General features: G+C 56.5%; 3 protein-coding genes across 8 annotated transcripts in view; 2 read left to right on the top strand and 1 right to left on the bottom strand.

The window, feature by feature from the left end:
* The window catches only part of Dgkz (diacylglycerol kinase zeta), a 41634-nt gene extending 35316 nt beyond the window's left edge, over positions 1 to 6318 (top strand). For all 4 annotated transcript variants that reach the window (XM_032903721.1, XM_032903722.1, XM_032903723.1 and 1 more), the window contains 18 exons: positions 33 to 173; positions 714 to 792; positions 943 to 998; positions 1117 to 1179; positions 1273 to 1346; positions 1425 to 1536; positions 1841 to 2040; positions 2322 to 2422; positions 2537 to 2616; positions 2709 to 2778; positions 2921 to 2961; positions 3524 to 3663; positions 4361 to 4392; positions 4614 to 4657; positions 5146 to 5266; positions 5339 to 5372; positions 5582 to 5681; positions 5899 to 6318. In XM_032903721.1, coding sequence (XP_032759612.1) covers positions 33 to 173; positions 714 to 792; positions 943 to 998; positions 1117 to 1179; positions 1273 to 1346; positions 1425 to 1536; positions 1841 to 2040; positions 2322 to 2422; positions 2537 to 2616; positions 2709 to 2778; positions 2921 to 2961; positions 3524 to 3663; positions 4361 to 4392; positions 4614 to 4657; positions 5146 to 5266; positions 5339 to 5372; positions 5582 to 5681; positions 5899 to 6015 — 1605 coding nt within the window. In that variant the 3' untranslated portion in view covers positions 6016 to 6318. The remainder of the gene's footprint in view (positions 1 to 32; positions 174 to 713; positions 793 to 942; positions 999 to 1116; positions 1180 to 1272; positions 1347 to 1424; positions 1537 to 1840; positions 2041 to 2321; positions 2423 to 2536; positions 2617 to 2708; positions 2779 to 2920; positions 2962 to 3523; positions 3664 to 4360; positions 4393 to 4613; positions 4658 to 5145; positions 5267 to 5338; positions 5373 to 5581; positions 5682 to 5898) is intronic.
* Positions 6319 to 7629: 1311 nt separating this feature from the next.
* On the top strand, positions 7630 to 9669 carry Mdk (midkine). The gene is made up of 5 exons (XM_032903719.1): positions 7630 to 7730; positions 7917 to 7993; positions 8127 to 8285; positions 8405 to 8566; positions 9365 to 9669. Exons 1-5 carry the CDS (start codon positions 7726 to 7728, stop codon positions 9388 to 9390), a joined length of 429 nt encoding a protein of 142 aa, XP_032759610.1. The 5' UTR covers positions 7630 to 7725; the 3' UTR covers positions 9391 to 9669.
* On the bottom strand, positions 9655 to 17488 carry Chrm4 (cholinergic receptor muscarinic 4). Of its 3 annotated transcripts, none has more exons than XM_032903715.1 (2): positions 17353 to 17488; positions 9655 to 12274 (listed from the first exon to the last, which is right to left on the bottom strand). In XM_032903715.1, the coding sequence occupies exon 2, from the start codon at positions 12240 to 12242 to the stop codon at positions 10806 to 10808; it is 1437 nt and encodes a 478-aa protein (XP_032759606.1). In that variant the 5' UTR covers positions 12243 to 12274; positions 17353 to 17488; the 3' UTR covers positions 9655 to 10805. The 3 variants fall into 3 exon arrangements, with proteins under 3 accessions (XP_032759606.1, XP_032759607.1, XP_032759609.1); XM_032903716.1 differs by lacking the exon at positions 17353 to 17488 and adding an exon at positions 16418 to 16440; XM_032903718.1 differs by lacking the exon at positions 17353 to 17488 and adding an exon at positions 13166 to 13813 and having other exon boundaries at positions 9655 to 12157.

Genomic DNA, 17488 nt, shown 5'->3' with positions numbered 1-17488 from the left:
GGGAAAGCTCAGTCCTAGTCTCTCCCCACCAGGGTTACACAGATGAGCCAGTGTCAAAGATCCTTTCCCATGTAGAGGAGGGGAACGTGGTACAGCTGGACCGTTGGGACCTCCGAGCAGAACCCAACCCTGAGGCAGGGCCTGAGGAGCGAGATGACGGAGCCACTGACCGGGTAGGTCAGCCAAGGACTACGCCAGGTCCACAAGGGGGCGGTTCATGAGTCTGGGATTCCCGAGGACCTGGCTGGACTCCACACACCTACTGACTGGTTTGGAAATGTGGCAAGTTTCTAGTCCCTCACCTTCCAGCCTCTTTCTGTCCCAGGAGAATGATACCCACTAAGAGCTGCTTCCTTACGCAGCCTCCTGGCACATGCCGGCTGAGGGTCTCCAGTGTACCAGGCTCTGTTCTAAGTGGTGGCAGTACTCGGGTCCCTGTTCCTGGAGTTGGTGCAGTATGTGGCATCTGGGGACGGAGTGCTACAATGTGAGGACCCAGCAGGGCCTCTGGAGAGCTGCTGTCTCCCTTCCCAGCTGCAGGAGCAGGGCCTCCCAAGCACTGCTGGGGGAAACTTTGAAACGCTGTTTACTTGACACGAAGGCCTCTAAGAGTGGTTGGACTGAGCAAGGGCAGTGGGTGCTAATCTTGGCCTTGGAAAGAGTTGACACTTGTGAGTCACCTCTGTCATTTCTACACCTTGACATTTCTCTAGCTGCCCCTGGATGTCTTCAACAACTACTTCAGTCTGGGCTTTGATGCCCACGTCACCCTGGAGTTTCATGAGTCTCGAGGTTAGCATTCTCCTGCAGAAGGGGCCTTGGGAGGCCAGGGCAGGCATGGAAGGTTCAGGAGTGTCAGACTTGGCTCCCTTAGTCTCCACCCAACCCCAACCTGGGCAGCACCAGCAGTTGATTGACTTCATCACCCCTGTCTCTCCCCAGAAGCCAACCCAGAGAAGTTCAACAGCCGCTTTCGGAATAAGATGTTCTATGCTGGGGTAAGTCTGGGGCCAGCCAGCCCCCAGCTTCCTGTGTGCAGGTCACAGGGGCCCTATGACTCCGTGGTGAGAGAAGGCCCCTGTCACAAGATGACGGTGTACCCTCTGTCTTCCACAGACGGCCTTCTCTGACTTCCTGATGGGCAGCTCCAAGGACTTAGCCAAGCACATCCGAGTAGTGGTGAGGAGTGAGGAGACACCCATTGGAGGGCCCGGGAGGAGGGAGGTCACCTGGGTACATGTGTTCCCCAACACTCCCTGTTCCTGTGTCCAGTGTGACGGAATGGACCTAACCCCCAAGATTCAGGACCTGAAACCGCAGTGCATCGTCTTTCTGAATATCCCCAGGTGAGGACGGCGGCTCCCGTGGGCCCTGTGTCCCACCCGGCTGAATCCATGCCACAGCCCTTCTGTTGCCCTCCTTAGGTACTGTGCAGGCACCATGCCCTGGGGCCACCCTGGGGAGCACCATGACTTCGAGCCCCAGAGGCACGATGATGGCTACCTCGAGGTCATCGGCTTCACCATGACATCCTTGGTGAGCGGTCCTAGTCCTGGGCTGTCTCTACCCTTCCCTTCCCTGGCCAGAGCAGAGCAGTCATGTCAGCTCTTTGCTATGGTTGAAGGTTCTATGCCCTCTGTTCTGTAGTTGGACAGTGACTCCTGCCCTCCCTCCTTTTGCTGTAGGGGAGGGCACTTTTACTGATGAGGGAGTCTTTGATATCTTTCCCTCCATACTGTATTCTGCCCGTCGGTTCCTCCTATTTGTCCCCTTACCCTCATCTCTGGAAAGAACAGAGCTTGCAGCACCCACACCTGACCTGAGCACCGTGTGCCCACAGGCCGCATTGCAGGTGGGTGGACACGGCGAGCGGCTGACCCAGTGCCGAGAAGTGCTGCTCACCACTGCCAAGGCCATCCCTGTGCAGGTGGATGGTGAACCCTGCAAGCTTGCAGCATCGCGGATTCGAATTGCCCTGCGCAACCAGGCCACTATGGTGCAGAAGGCCAAGCGCCGGAGTACTGCCCCACTGCACAGCGAGTAGGTCCCATGTCAGCCACGGTGTCCAGGGCCCGGAGCCAGGCTCTGCTTTACTTGAGCTTTAGTTTATGACCTGCACAGGGGGACTCATAGTTTGGTTATGTGGCTCCATGAGAGAGCCCTGCCTTAGCATGTATAAGGCCTTAGGTTGCTCTGGCATCCAAAGTAAAGGGCTTTGGGAGGGAGGCAGGATGTCCCTCTTAGTACCCAGCCCAGGTGCCCAGCCGAGGGTCGGTATCCCAGGCCTTGCTGAGTCCCTTCTCGTTGGCCCCGCCCTGCAGTCAGCAGCCGGTTCCTGAGCAGCTGAGGATCCAAGTGAGCAGGGTCAGCATGCACGACTACGAGGCTCTCCATTACGACAAGGAGCAGCTCAAGGAGGCCTGTGAGTGGCTGCAGCGTTGGGACAGGGAGGGATGAGCAGCCGCAGTGCTGCCTGGGACATGCACAGGGACATGCACAGGGACATGCAGCTGCTGAGGGCCTCCCTGTCTTCCAGCTGTGCCTCTGGGTACTGTGGTGGTCCCCGGAGACAGTGACCTAGAGCTCTGCCGAGCCCACATTGAGAGACTCCAGCAGGTAAACAATGGGAGCGGGAAGAAGAGGGGGCACATGAGCTTCACTCCCGGCCTAGCTGTGAGCCACCCTGACCTTTGCTTCTGTCTCAACAGGAGCCCGATGGGGCTGGAGCCAAGTCCCCCATGTGCCACCCACTGTCCTCCAAGTGGTGTTTCCTGGACGGTGAGTCTGCCGAGAAGGGTCCTTTCTAGGCCATCCTAGGCCGTCCGGCTAGTGCTCCTCTGGGGGAACCTGGGATAATTAACAGAAGAGTTGGGCTGGGGTAAGGACAGACCTCATTCTCAGCCAGCCGTCTCATCTACAGCCACCACTGCCAGCCGCTTCTACAGGATCGACAGGGCCCAGGTAAGCCTTGCAGGCCTCCTCCACCACAAGCGGTCTCTGGACCTGACACTCACACCTCTGTAGGCAGGCCTCAGAGTTAGAGCACAAGTTAGAGCACAAGCCGTGCACACCACAGCCTTATGGCTATGATATACTCACATGCCTGTGGCTGTGGGTCACATGTCCCCACCCTCCAGGAATGCACAGGGATGGCGCCAACAGAAAAAGCTGGCGTGCCAAAAAAGGCTCTCTAGGTGGGTGGAAGGGAGGGCCTGGAAGCGCAGCGCTATCCAGGGAAACAGAGGAAAATAGCCAGGGCAAGATCACCTGGCCCGACAGTGGGGGTAGCTGTTGAGCTGGTGAATGCCACACATAGAGGTCAGGGACCACGTGAAGCAAGAGTGAAAACTAAGGGGTGGGAAGAGGGCCGCCCCCTCCCTGCTGCCTCCCCTGATGTTCTTGGTCAGAGAGGCTTCTCTAGGTCTGCTGCCTTGCTTCTGGCTCCTAAACCCCACCCCCATCACTGGAGACTGAGGACCATGTGCCTGGTACTGACCTTCAGCTCTGTCCCCCTCCCCCACAGGAGCACCTCAACTATGTGACGGAGATTGCCCAGGATGAGATTTATATCCTAGACCCAGAGCTGCTGGGTGCATCAGCCCGACCTGACCTCCCTACCCCTACCTCCCCGCTCCCTGCCTCCCCCTGCTCCCCTACACCCGGGTGAGTCCCAGAGCCCCAGAGCCCCCCTAGCCACCTCTCCCCTGGCTTTAAATCCTGTCTGCTGGCTGCAGGCATGGAATTTCCACCAGCAGGAGCGCCAGACTCAGTCCCTCTGCCATCATGCCTCCCACCATCAGGAGCGCTACCCCCACCCCTGCATTCCGCTGTCTCCAAGCCTGAAAGTACAAGTCCAAACAGGCCACTCCCCAGCCTAGAACCCTCTTTCTAGAAGCTCTTCTATTCCGGGCCTCTCTGAGCCCAGCAGTTTTCCCTGTCTGTTACCACAGTGCCTCCGCCCAGGCTCCTTGGGGTCCCAGGCCATCTTCTGGACTTTCGCCCTTACAGTCTCAGACACCCCACCCCCATCTTAGCTTGGCTTTTCCCTCTCAGAAGGATCTTTTCCAGGCATGCCACCTGAAGGTTGGAAAGTGCCACCGCTGCTTGGTCACACTGCCCCGTTGTTCTGTTTAATAGCACTTCCAAATTTCTTATTTATTGGTTGGCTTGTGTCTGAGCTAGGACATGAGCCCCACGAGGCCAAGGTCTCCATCCATCTGGCTCCCTGCTTGTACCCCACAGTGTGCGATGCATAGTAGGCACTCTAAACTTGAAAAAATGAAGGCCACCATGGTTGGTGCCAGGGAAGGAGGTCCGCTGGGCTGAGCTGTGTCTCATCTCACCTCGATTCTGTTTGCAGGTCACTGCAGGGGGATGCCGCACTGCCCCAAGGTGAGGCCTCTTCCCCTAAAGCCCTGCCACTTTCCTTCCCCCGGCCATGTGTGAGGCTCCGTGGAGGTCAGGGGTCACATATAGCTGGCATGCATAGCCATTGAGTCCCGTGTGATCTTTTCTGCACAAGCCCAGCCTTTGGCATACATGCCCACATTGTTCACACATCAACCCATGCTCAGCCTCTGACCTCAGGGTTGATGGACAGATCTTCTGTGCAGGTGAAGAGCTGATTGAAGCTGCCAAGAGGAATGACTTCTGCAAGGTACTAACTAGTCAGAGCCTGCCTTGCCCCGGGAGCCCTCGCCCTGGGAGGGATTGGGCCCTTGTCATCTGTCATCAGCTGGTCCTTCTGACTAGGGGCTGCTTCATCCAGCATCCCTGTCCCTTGTTCTTGAAAGGGGGTCAGTCTTAAAGGAAATAAGGGCTCCATGGCTTGGTTGCATTGGGGGAGTTCCTCACCCATAGGATGACAGAAGACTTGTGTCTAATGACACTCCAGACACCCTCAGAAGCCAGGTGTGGTGGCACACCTTTAATCTCAGAAGGCAGAAGCAGTAGGGTCTCTGTGAGTTTGAGGCCAACCTTGTCTACAACCAAGAAGCCACAGAAAGACCAAAAAAAAAAAAAAAAAAAAAAAAAAAAAAGCCTCAGAAGTGCCCAGGGAGTGACTCGGGTCAGCTCCTGTGCCTGGGTCCATGCCTGTGAGGTGTAGGAGATCCAGCCCTGCTCTGACCTGCCCATTGCTCTCAGCTCCAGGAACTACACCGAGCAGGAGGTGACCTCATGCACCGCGACCATCAGAGCCGCACACTCTTGCACCATGCAGTCAGCACTGGCAGTAAGGAAGTGGTCCGCTATCTGCTCGATCATGGTAAGCCGTGTCCCTGGGGCTGGGTGAGAAGAAAGGGGTGCCAGGCTCTAAGTGCCTTTTCCCTGTCTGCAGCACCACCAGAGATCCTTGATGCTGTGGAGGAGAAGTGAGTATCACAGGCCCCTGGGTCACCTGAAAACCACCTTCCTTCAGTCCTAACCATTTAGTCACCAAGAACCCTTTCTGGCCAGCATTGGCCAGCATGGAGTACCCCTCCCCCTCTTGCCAAACTCCTGCCCTTTCTAATGGCTGTTGGGAGACTGCCGGGCAGGCCTAGAGGACTGGAAGTGTCTACAACCAGCCCCTGTTCCCCAGCGGGGAGACCTGTCTACACCAGGCAGCCGCCCTGGGTCAGCGCACCATCTGCCACTACATTGTGGAAGCCGGGGCCTCCCTCATGAAGACAGATCAGCAGGTGAGTTGCTTGGCACAGCACAAACCCACCCTTCCCCAGACTTGGGGGCAGGGCCAGGAAATTTTTATGCTCTTGTGAGCCAACAAAGTCCAGGCCCAGAGAAACCTGAGCCGGCGGAGGAAACCCTGTGACCTCTGAGGATACCCTCCCCCTCCTGCTGGGTAGAAGAGCCTCTGCCCTCTCCTAAGGCCTTGGGGGCCCTTCCACCCTTCTCCAGGGCGACACTCCCCGGCAGCGAGCTGAGAAGGCTCAAGACACAGAGCTAGCTGCATACCTGGAGAACAGACAACATTACCAGATGATCCAACGTGAGGACCAGGAGACAGCTGTGTAGTTAAGGGGACCATGGATCAACGAGGGACACTACCAGAGCACTAGAGCTCTCCTTGCCCATCTCACTGCCACATTCCTGTCAGATGGCTCTGGGGGGACCCTGTCACAGGGAAGGAGCCCCGTGCCACCCCCTGAGAAGCCGTTCAGATCTAGGGCTGGACTCTATGGAGCTGGACTCTCACCTGTCCCTGGTTTCATGGGGAACAGGAAACAAGCTGGGCTGACTGGGTCCTCCCTTCAGGGCAGCCTCGCCCTCACCACAGCTGATGGAATGGCTGGACAGCTCAGTCAGGGAGGCCTGCTGATCCCTTGGGCTCTTTGGAAGGTTCTGGGTGCCTAGCCCTCCTCTCTGACCCACCCACCTTGGGCATCCCAGAAACTCAAGAGCCTGCTGTATTTGCCTGCCCGCTGCCCTGCTTGGCACCTACCCTGGTGATCCTCCTCATGCACCCAGTCATTTCATTTCGGACTGTATGGCCTGGGGTGGGGGGTGGGGCTCCCACGGTGACTTGTTTACAGCTGGGTGTGACTCAGTAAAGTGAAGTTTTTTTCCTTTCTTGTTTATCTTTTTGTTGTTGTTGTGGGGGAACTCTCATGAGCAATGCTGTGTGCTGGGTAATCCTTGGAATGGGGGAATGGCCACCACACCTCTGACCACATCAGGAGTCCTTAACTGAGATGGCCTGCCCTGCTCCTGACCTCTGCCTAGGGGCTTAGGCTCACAGGGCCAGGGGCGGAGCTGATTTCCTCCGCTTCCCGCTCCCGCTGGGATGATAACAATGAAAGTAAAAGAGGTGGGGCGGGGCCCCCGGCCTGGGTTCTGTGGGCCACTGGCCCTGAGCCCTGGAGCAGTCCCCTCCCCCTGGCTTGTACTGGGGGATCTAGTTGAGGTGTGCCTGAGGCCCCAGGGTCGGGTGGGCGGTTATCACCTCTGGCAAAGCCAGGTCTGGAACTTCTCAGACAGCCCTAGTCAGCGAGAACAAGATTTACCAAATTCAGTTCTGTGTGCTCCCCATCCCCCCAACTTCCTCCCCTCCTCCTTCAAACCTGCACTAGAAAAAGGCTCTTGAGCCTTGTTCACCCCGAGCCATCTGAGGTCCCGGGTACCCAGCTCCCCGACACATCAGAGACCCTACTTGCACTTTGAGTGAACTGATTAAAAACAAGCCGGAGGTGAACCCAGCCTGGAAGGAAGGTTCGTGGCTTCGGGGGCCGCCCAGGCCTGTGACATCAGGACATTTAGGGGCCCGCGGTGGGCAAGCGAAGTGGTGACCTGAGTTGAATGGGCTGCAAGAGGGGAAAGTAGACAGGCCCAGACCAGGGGAAGGGGAGGAGATAGAGTGCTGGGGCTGCTACGAGTGGACCTGAGCCAGGAGTGCACTGGTAAGACGGAGCTCCAGGGCCAAAGACCCAGAGATCAGAGGTGAGTGGCACAGGCACAGGAGTCCCGGCTCGGCAAGGGGCGGGGGTGGAGGCGGGGACTAGGGGGGTCTGGGGAGGTGCGGGTTTGAGGGGAGGGGGCGGGGCGGGTCCTTCCATGGGGTGGGGGGAGGGGCGGGGGCCCATGTGACCGGCTCAGACCGGTTCTGGAGACAAAAGGGGCCTTAGCGGCCGTAGCGGGAGGGAACGAAGCATCGAGCCGGCCCGTGAGCGAGTGAGCGCACGCAGTGGCTGTGGCCCCTGTCCCTCCAGGCTGCTGCCACCAAGGGGGATGAGGTGGGGGTGGGGGGTACGCTGAGACTCGTGATAGTGGCTTCAAGTCCTCCCTCCGTCGCCCCCTTGTCGGTCTGACGTTTTGGGCCTGGAAAGTGGGACAAGTCTGTCAGGGTGGGAGGTCTTTCCCGCGGTCCCCAGCGGAGAAGGGACTAGGCGAGAAACTCTAACCCAGGTTTTTCCCCCCAGGATGCAGCACCGAAGTTTCTTCCTTCTAGCCCTTCTTGCCCTCTTGGCGGTCACGACCGCGGTGGCCAAAAAGAAAGGTGATTGGGTAGGGTGGGGTCCGGAGCAAAAGAAAGCTGGGGCGGGTAGGTGAGGCCGTGTGACCTAGGTGCTGATCTCCGAGGGAGTCTCTGGGCACGCCATGTCCTTAATTGTGTTCCTTGTGCCTTGTAGACAAGGTGAAGAAGGGCAGCGAGTGTTCGGAGTGGACCTGGGGGCCCTGCACCCCCAGCAGCAAGGACTGCGGCATGGGTTTCCGCGAGGGTACCTGTGGGGCCCAGACCCAGCGCATCCATTGCAAGGTGCCCTGCAACTGGAAGAAGGAGTTTGGAGGTGAGGTGGAGCACGGGAGGAGGGCGGGAAAACAGGGTATGTCCTTAATAAAACTTGGGCAGGAAGGGCAGCCACAACCCTCCTGTCTTTCACCGTGGGACCACTCTCCCTCCCACCAGCCGACTGCAAATACAAGTTTGAGAGCTGGGGGGCGTGTGATGGGAGCACTGGCACCAAAGCCCGCCAAGGGACCCTGAAGAAGGCTCGGTACAATGCCCAGTGCCAGGAGACCATCCGCGTGACCAAGCCCTGCACCTCCAAGACCAAGTCAAAAGCCAAAGGTCAGCGAATATGGTGGGGCTGTGGATCAAGCTAGTGACTTCATGCTCTCTGCAGAACAGTCTTCGAGTTAGGAATGGGCAGGTCCTTGAGGGTCACTCTCTGCCCAAGTAGGAACTACTCTTTCTGTTGGGTCATTCCATCTGGTTCCTAGAAAAGGCTTGTCTTTGTCACCTGAGGAAGGTGGGGTGGAGTTGGGGAGGAGTTCACTCTGTGCCACTCTGTGCTTAAAACTGTAGGAAGGGGGGTTGGGGATTTGGCTCAGTGGTAGAGCGCTTGCCTAGGAGGCAAGAGGTCCTGGGTTCGGTCCCCAGCCCCGAAAAAAGAAAAAAAAAGAAAAAAAAAAAACTGTAGGAAGGATGTCCCAAAGGGACATGCTGCTACTTGACTCACAACAGCTATTGAGGCCAACAGGGCAGAGGTTACTCTGCCCACTTCCCAGGTGAGGAACTTGAACATACTCTGATCCTGGATGAAAATAAAAAGTTGAAAGTCAGACTTGGTGGCTAATGCCTGTAGACGCAGCACTTCAGGACGGAGGCAATAAGACCGCCGGGAGTTCAAGGTTACAGCCCGAGACCTGAGACTCTGTCTTTAAAAAAGGGAGGAGGGGAGGGGGTTAAAAAGTTGAAGGAATAAAGAAAGGCTTGACATCACATGGCTGCCCTTTCCCACCACTTCCAGGTTAACTATCCGTCACCACTAGGGGGCAGGATTTTCTCTCCTTGATGGATTGTGCTGTCCGGAGAGTTTGAGCCAGGTCACCCACCACACTAATGTATTTCTTTATTGTTTTCCAGCCAAGAAAGGAAAAGGAAAGGACTGAGTCAGGAGGCCAGAGAGTCTCTGGCCTCGCCTGGGACCGGAACGGAGCCCTCTTCTCCCACGGGCCCAAGATGTAACCCACCAGTGCCTTTTGTCTTCCTGTCAGCTTTGTCAATCACACCCTTTTACTCCTGCCCCCTCTCGCCCACACCTAGTGCCCAAAGTGGGGAGGGACAAGGGATTCTGGGAAGTGAGCCTCCCCATAACCCCTTTTGTTTCCCCCACCCTGATACCTGTTATCGAGAAATGAATAAAATGAACTCACTTTTTTCCAATAAAAGCCTCTTTTTTAATATATAAAAGCCCCTTCCCAGGGAGTTTGCCAGGGAGCTTTGTTGGGGGTGGGAGGATGGGGAAAGATGTACTGAGGGGAGCGGAGGGCTACGTAAGAAGTGCTCCCAACAGTTAGTGGAAAGAGCAGAACATTTACAAAAATGTCTTCCAGGGCCCCTTGGGTGTCATCTCTCCCAGGGACCCACAGGGCTGGGGTTAGGGAAGAGAACCTAGGTGACTCATTTGAACTCTGCCTCACCTAGTCAAGAGTCTTTCTGGTCCAGGCTACTGCCAGTCTGGAATGCTCTCCTTGGGGACTAATGAGGGTGCTTGCTTGTGTCACCTGTCACTGAGGCCTGTATAGATCACCAAGGTCCCTACCACCACCTTTCCTCCCTTGGATCCACACCTCCCTCCTTGTAGAGGAGAGAGGAACGCCGCTGCCACTCATTTGATGTGTGACCTGGGGGTGGGGGTGGGCTCTTGACAGTTTGACCATATGATCCAGCACTAATTGACTCAGTGCCCTGGAATCGGTCTCAGCTTAGCATGATTTCCCAGTTGTCCCATCCAGTTATGACTGCTGGCCAGGGGAGTGCCAAAGGGCTTAGTTTCCCACCCAGAGCCTGGCTGAGCAACATTAGCAGGGCACTCTCTCACCCTGGAGTGGGACTTGGGGGCAGGGGAAGGGCTGAGCCTACATGCAGGGGGAGGAGGGTGCAGGAAGGCGGAAAGCACCGATTACAGCGCATGGGGGACCCCGCCCTTGCAAGCCTGGCTCCTTTTGCTCCTCCCGAGATGCTCCTGGGCTCGGCTCTATGCACTTCGGCCGATGGTTGACCTTTGTAGAGCCACTGCCCACTCCAGCCATTGTCCCCCATCTTCCTGAGGCAAGGTAACAGATGTGGGCCGGGTGGTGACAGTTCAGACCCTCCCTGGGCTGAGCCTTCTAGGCTTCAGTAGAGATCTGCTCTCCCATCCTAGCGAAGGGCCTCTAGTACCTCACGGTGTCTGGGAGACCTGTTCTCTTCAGCAGATGCGAACTCAGAGTGGGGCCGCCTACTCTCTCCTCCACAGCCGGTGAGCCATGTGGTTCCCCGGTACACGCTCATGACACCAGCACCTCCTAGGGCACCTGCCTGTCTACCTGGCTGTGCCGATGTTCCGATACTGGCACAGCAAAAGGTGCCGGAAGGTCTTTTTGAAAGTGGCATTGCAGAGTGCATAGCAGGCGGGGTTGATGGTGCTGTTGACGTAGCAGAGCCAGTAGCCGATGGACCACACCCTCTCGGGGATACAGCTCTGGCAAAAGGTGTTCACCAGGACCATGACATTGTAGGGTGTCCAGGTGAGGATGAAGGCCAGCAGAATGGCAAAGATTGTCCGAGTCACTTTGCGCTCCCGGGCCGCCATCTGCCGCTTCTTGCGCACCTGGTTGCGAGCAATGCTGGCAAACTTTCGGGCCACATTGGCTGCTGGGCGCATACCAGCTGGAGTGGCAGGTACAATCTCGATGGCCGTCACACATTCATTGCCTGTCTGCTTTGTTACAATTTGAATCTTGGACCATTTGGAGGCTGGGTTGAGGGTTCGTGGCTGCAGGGTAGGGGCAGGCAGTGCTGGAGTGGTGGCCTCTGCGGTGGACAGCTCTGTGGGTGGCCGTTCCTTGGTGTTCTGGGTGGCACTGCCTGAGCTGGACTCATTGGAAGTGTCCTTGTCAGGCACTGGGCGTGGAGGCGGGGGCAGGGCTGGCGGAGGAGCCTCTTCTAGCTTCCCATTGCGCAGTTCCTCTCGAGAAGCGCCCCCTGGTGGAGGTTTCTTGATACTCGGCTTCATCAGAGGGCTTTTGAGGAAAGCCAGAGTCTTGGCCTTCTTCTCCTTGGGGCCCTCAGGTCGATGCTTGTGAACGCGGCTGCGGCTGGCCAGTGAGATGTGAATATACAGTACCGTCATGATGACCACAGGCAGGTAGAAGGCAGCAATGGCGGTGCCAAAGGTCACTGCCGGGTTGGACAAGAACTGGATGAAGCACTGGTTATCAGGCACCGTCCTCTTGCCCACCACAAACTGCCAGAACAAGATGGCAGGAGCCCAGAGCACAAAGGACAAGACCCAGGCAGCTGCGATCATGAGACCTGCCATCTTAGTAGTGCGGCGGGCGGGATAGGTGAGGGGTTTGGTGACGCAGAAGTAACGATCGAAGCTGATGATAAGAAGGTTCATTACAGAGGCATTGCTCACCACATAGTCCAGGGCCAGCCACAAGTCACAGACCACGGCACCCAGGGGCCAGTAGCCCTTGATGATATACAAAGTGTAGAGGTTCATAGAGAATGCCCCTATGATGAGATCCGCACACGCCAGGCTGAAGAGGAAGTAGTTGTTGACCGTCTGCAACTGCCTGTTGACCTTGATGGACAGCATCACCAGGATGTTACCCACAACAGTCACCAGGCTCAGGGAGCCAGTCACTGTAGCAATGAACACCATCTCCACTGTCTCCAGGTGGTTGTGGGCTGCTGTGACCAGGCGCACAGACTGATTGGCTGAGCTGCCATTGACAGGCGTGAAGTTGGCCATGCTGAACCCAACTGGATACAGGTGGGCAGTGGCTGGAGGAGGAAGGAGACAGCACAGGTGTGAATTGTGGAAGAGGGCGGGTGGGAGGGAGGGGTTGCACAGAGGTTACCTGGAGTCACGGTGGCGGGAGGAACTTTACCCAGGAAAATGTCAGGGCATTCCGTGCCAACCATCCCTGAGTTCTCAGTCATCTAACGTTTACCGGAAGCTTCCTCAGCCAAGCACTGTAATCTGCTCAGGGCTGAGATCATAGAAGTAAATGAAACACACACGGTGCCCATCTCAGAACGGATCATCTAGTTTAGGGGAAAACAGAAACGTGAGGCGGGGGGAAACTGATAGAAAGAGGAAGGCAGTGAGGGTGAAGGGCCTAAGATAGAAGAATGGAGAGGACTGGTGCTCACTGACTGACTGTGGGCCTCACCCAGAAGATGACGCAGACGAGGGCGAGGAGGAAGCCACAGTGAAGAGCTGCAGCCCAGAGCTGAGATACGGCAAAAGCCCAGAGACAAAGACAGAGCTCAGGAAAGCAAGGGGCAGCATGAGGAGTGGCTCCACGGGCTGCAAGTCAGGCAGCAAGGACAAGTGTCTACTCGCTTGCCCACTCAGGCCTGTCGCTTCCGGACTCCTGCTTCTTGGTTAGCGAAGGATGTACCCAAGGCCATGCACATGGCCGATTTGTACCACACATGTGTACCCCTGAGCTACATCTGCAGCCTAGCTTGTTCATCTCTTTTCTTTCTTCTAACTAATTTTTTTTTTGTTTGTTTTTGAGAGAAGTTCTTACTGTGTAGACCAGGCTGACCTCAAAGTCACAGACCTTGATCTGCCTGCCTCTGCCTCTAGAGGACTGGAACTGCAGGTATGCATCGCCATATCCCAGTCATGTGGACATTTCTTAACCAATCACAGCCAAGGGAGACTTGTTCTATTCCTACACTGCAGCAATAATGATGATGATGATGATGATGATGATGATGATAATATTAGTAATAGCAGGCAGCATAGACTGTCTACTAAATCCCTGTGCCCTGCGTTTCCCCACAACGAACCGAAGGCAGATATTGAGGAGACAGGCTCAGAGGTTTTAAATAAGGTCCCACGTTTCCTTGACATCCTGTGGCTGGTCCAGTGCATTTGGGGATGAGGGAGAGCAGTCAAATAAGTCACAGGACCCTGATGGTTCTAAGGGATAGGGAGGTCACTTGAGCGACCAAAGGAGGTGAGGCGGGAGCTGGGACGCCCGGAAGAGGAAGAAGAATAGGAAAGGGAACAGTAAGATGACTCAGGATGTTCAGCTTTGCCTGCCCAGCTCAGTCCCAGGGGCGAAGAGTGGACAGCGTGGGGGCTGTTAACTCTCCAGCAAAGAAATCAAAAGCCTAAAAGACCCAGCAGCTGAGGAAGGATCAACCTGATTCCCCAAGAACTAAGGACAAGCTCTTTCATGGGGCCAAAAGATGAGGGAATTACCCCAGAGGGGACCTGCAGCCAGCCCCTGAGAGTTCTCATCCCTCACAGAGGATGACCCAGCTAAGGTCCAACAGAGCCCCTCCCCGGAGTTTGCCTTCCCTCCCACCAGGCTCCCTTCATCTCCTCCTCCCCTTCCTCTTCCACACATGTGAGGGAGGCCCACGCCCAGCACGCTGTGCCAGGGCAGCCGCTCAACCCAGCCTCCTTCACACCCGCCAACACACAAGCATTCCACATACGCACAAAGGCACCATCTCAGCCACACGCAGGTCGTATACGCAGTCCTGTGCATCTGTGTGTGCGTCTGTGTGTGTGTGCCTGTGTAAGAGGAAGAGAGGGTGCAGCAGCCGGCTGTGGAGGAAGAGGCACCAAGTCTGCAGCCTCGGTTCAATAGAAGGCCAGCAAGGTCTAGCTGTACAGCCCAAGGAGAGCCATTTTCCTTCTGGGAACTAGTTCTGTCATTTACGAAATAGAGGATCTTGTCCCACCTCAGCCTTTGAGCAGCCAGAGGATCCAGGTAACACCTCAGCTTGCTCTCCAACTGGAAATGGCACTGGGGGCTGCAAACACAGGCCAAGCTTCAGCCCAGCTCTCCGGCTCCACCACAGCTCGCCTTCTGGCTTCAAAGTTAAACCCATGGGGCAAAGGAGGGCAGGAGGAAAGGGGATAATGAGACCTCCAAGGTCACCCAAGGGCAAGGAGTCAAGGGCAAAAGATGGATCCGTTCTTTTAAGAGTCTCCACAGTGGCATTCAGCTCCAAAATGGAGCCTCTAGCATCAGCCTTAGAGCTGGGAGGGTAGTAGCATTAAGCACAGAGGCTACTCCCCCCCACCCGCTGGCAGGGACCGAGGTGAGCCAGTAGGGGAGCCATTAGTACACACCAAGGAAACCCTCACTTTAGTCTCTCAGGGCCAGAACACAGCCAGCTAGCCAGCAGCTAGCAGAAGAAGACCAGGATGGGGGGTGGGGGCCGTGATGTGCGAGATAGGAAAATACAACCTCTCTTGTTTATTGAGTCAGGAGCACCTCAAAGTTTTTCCTATAGATGATCAAGTTTAATGTCCATAGCATCCAGAAAAGGTGAGTACTATTGGTAACCTCATCTTGCAGATATAAAAGTCCTCTTATAGAAGGGCATCATAATGAACTTGATGAAATTCATCTAGTTTGTCAGAAGGGGAGGGTCAGGATTAGCAACCAAGGACACTTTCTTTTTTTTCTCTCTCTCTCTCTCTCTTTTCTTTTTTTTTTTCGGAGCTGGGGACCGAACCCAGGGCCTTGGGCTTGCTAGGCAAGTGCTCTACCACTGAGCTAAATCCCCAACCCTCCAAGGACACTTTCTTATCTCTAAGGTATTCCTCAAACCACACAGGATAGAAGGCCCCCCTCCCATCTTAGATGTGGAGCCCTCGTATTCCATCCAGTTCCCTCACTCGGGGTTTGACCTTTGTCCTCCTGGGACCAAAAAACAGCCTTGACAAATAAATGACCAGATGAACGGTGTGGGTGGTTTGCTCCTCTGGGAGCCCCGACAGATGCAGATGGGGAAAATTCATTTTTCTTAACTTGGTCCCAGTTTTCTTTCTAGACTTATCTGATAGTCTCTCAGACGTTCAGACCGCAGCACCTTCAGGCACAATCCTGCCCCCACTTCCCCCGCCCTCCAACTCCAACCCGGCCCAACTAGAATCTGAGAAGGCAAGTCAGTCATCACCCTGGTCTGTGCGCACCACTAGATGGCAATGTCGGTCCCCGATGCCAGCTCCGGACCCCGAGCCGGAGGTTCACCACGTCCTCAAGTCCCAGTGTAAATCGCAAATACAGAAAAGCCGTCAGGGCAGGGCTTCTCCCTCAAGAGACCAAAGGGAGGGAGATACCGCCTGTGTCGGTGGCCCCAGGCTGCCACAAAGGTTCCTTTGGTTCGGCCAGGGTTTCGAGAAACTTTATGGCGTCGGGATTCCACCCGCACCCTGCAAGGCACCCATCAAGAAACGTGTAGGTGGGAAAACGAGTGCTTGAGTTGTGTTTGTGTGTGACTACTCGGGAGCGCGAGTAGACACTAGTAGCTGCCTGCCTGTGCCAGTGTGCGCACCGCCACGCCTGGATACCAGTGCGCCTTTGAACGTGTGAGCATGCCAGCGCCATGTGGACACGTGCGTGTGCATGTGTGTGCGTGTCTGGCCATAGGGCTTGGGTGGTCGTAACCGCGAACTTGTGTGCGGGAGCAAATGCTGGACTCTCAACGAATGACCAGTCACATCCAGTGCCCATGGCGGGAACCACCGGGAAGCGCCCGACCTCTGTGTGGGGAAAAGGTTGAGAAGGGACCAAAAATTGGGCTGCGAGTAAACCCTGACTTTAGAACCATTATCTTAGTGACCCGGGCACCTGGTCCTGTCTGCATTGTCAAGAATGGAGAGCGCGCAGTCCCAGCCGTGGGCTGACTTCTGTCGAGAAGCCTCTGCGATAGTCGACGAATCGAGCCGTGAGGGTCACCAAGCCCTGTTTGATGTACCCTACGCATTGAAGGCAGGGGCAGAGCCTCCAACGGGGAGCCCAGTTGAGGTTCAAGAGGGTACAATTGTTCTTCAGTCTTCAACCCGCACCCTCAGGAGAGGCCCTGTCTAGTCCTATCGGTCAAAATAGGCACCGAGTTCCCAAGCCGTGGGCTCAGGAATACCTCAAAGGCCATTTCGGGGCTTACCCTTGGGCCCATCTCCCGGCTCCTCCACGTCTGGGTCCCGGTCGAAAGGGCCAAGGTTTTCCGATGCCCCGCCCTCCCATCAACCCCCAGGCACGCAGTTCCTGTAGTCTCTGGGCGTGGGCAATGTGCTTCCGCGGGTCCTTGAGCCCCTACCCCTGCTGGGGACAAGACGGGAAAGGGTGCTCTGGGCGCCTGTGGGGTGACTCGTGGGGTAGATTTTCGACTAAGTGATCACTTTAGGAAAGCTATAGCTCCCAGGACTGTTCCTGAGGCGAAGAGAAGCCTCTGTACTTAAGGGGAAGAGAGGGGTGCAGGATATTGGGCCAAATCATTGTGCCTAACACTTCCTCTAAAAGCTGGGAGGGTGGAGGGCTGGAAGATGTATCTCCCCGGATGAGTAAAAGAGAGGGGACTCCTGGAGATGGGGAAGGGAAACCGGAGAGAACAGGGGTGTTTTCCGTCGGGGTTCAAGGTCGCGGACAGATGACTCCACCGGCTAGAGCGTGCTGGAGGCTCCGGGTGGGCCAAGGTGGGAACGGAGGGCACGGAGACGGGCGGGAAACGGGAGCTTTGGGGCTTCATCTTCCGGCGCCTTGAAGAGCAGCCAACGGGAGGGAGTGAGGGAGTGTGGGTCCTGACCCGACGGCTGCTCTGCTTCACCGTTGGGCTGTGGGCTGGGACTATTCCTCCTCTAGTCTTCTCAATGATCACCAATCCCTAGAGGCTCACCTGGAGAAACCTTTTAGAGACCCGGGGCCCTTCTTCCAGAGGGGTGCCCCATCCTTGGGCTCTCCGCCCCTTCTGCACCGCGCTTGCCTCTTAAAGGTCCTGTTCCAGCCGGACCCACCTCTGGAGACCTTCAGAGGGTCCGGGAACCCTACATCCTTATCTTTCATAGGAGCCCCCCGCCCCCGCGCTTCCGCGGAGTTACTCACCCGCTGCTTCTGTCTTTCTCTGCTGGTGCCGGACAGACGGCGGAACAAGCCAGAGGTTCCGCGAGTCGGTGGGGTGGGCGACTGGGCCGGGGGCCGGGGGCGGGGACAGGGTGCCAAGGGGCGGCCCCTGCTTCGC

This window comes from Rattus rattus, chromosome 5, assembly GCF_011064425.1.
Source record: "Rattus rattus isolate New Zealand chromosome 5, Rrattus_CSIRO_v1, whole genome shotgun sequence".
Classification (NCBI taxonomy): Eukaryota; Metazoa; Chordata; class Mammalia; order Rodentia; family Muridae; genus Rattus; species Rattus rattus.
Note: the sequence above shows the minus strand (reverse complement) of the source record. Positions and strands in the feature narration are given on the sequence as shown.

Bases quoted from the DNA above. Each gene is read 5' to 3' on its own strand.
- Mdk (XM_032903719.1), top strand. The intron at 7,994-8,126 runs GTGATTGGGTAG...TGTGCCTTGTAG, and splicing joins CGCGGTGGCCAAAAAGAAAG to ACAAGGTGAAGAAGGGCAGC. The intron at 8,567-9,364 runs GTCAGCGAATAT...ATTGTTTTCCAG, and splicing joins GACCAAGTCAAAAGCCAAAG to CCAAGAAAGGAAAAGGAAAG.
- Chrm4 (XM_032903718.1), bottom strand. From the start codon at position 13,379: ATGCACTGGACCAGCCACAGGATGTCAAGGAAACGTGGGACCTTATTT. The intron at 12,158-13,165 runs GTCTCCCTTGGC...ACCTGGAGACAG, and splicing joins GCAGTGTAGGAATAGAACAA to TGGAGATGGTGTTCATTGCT.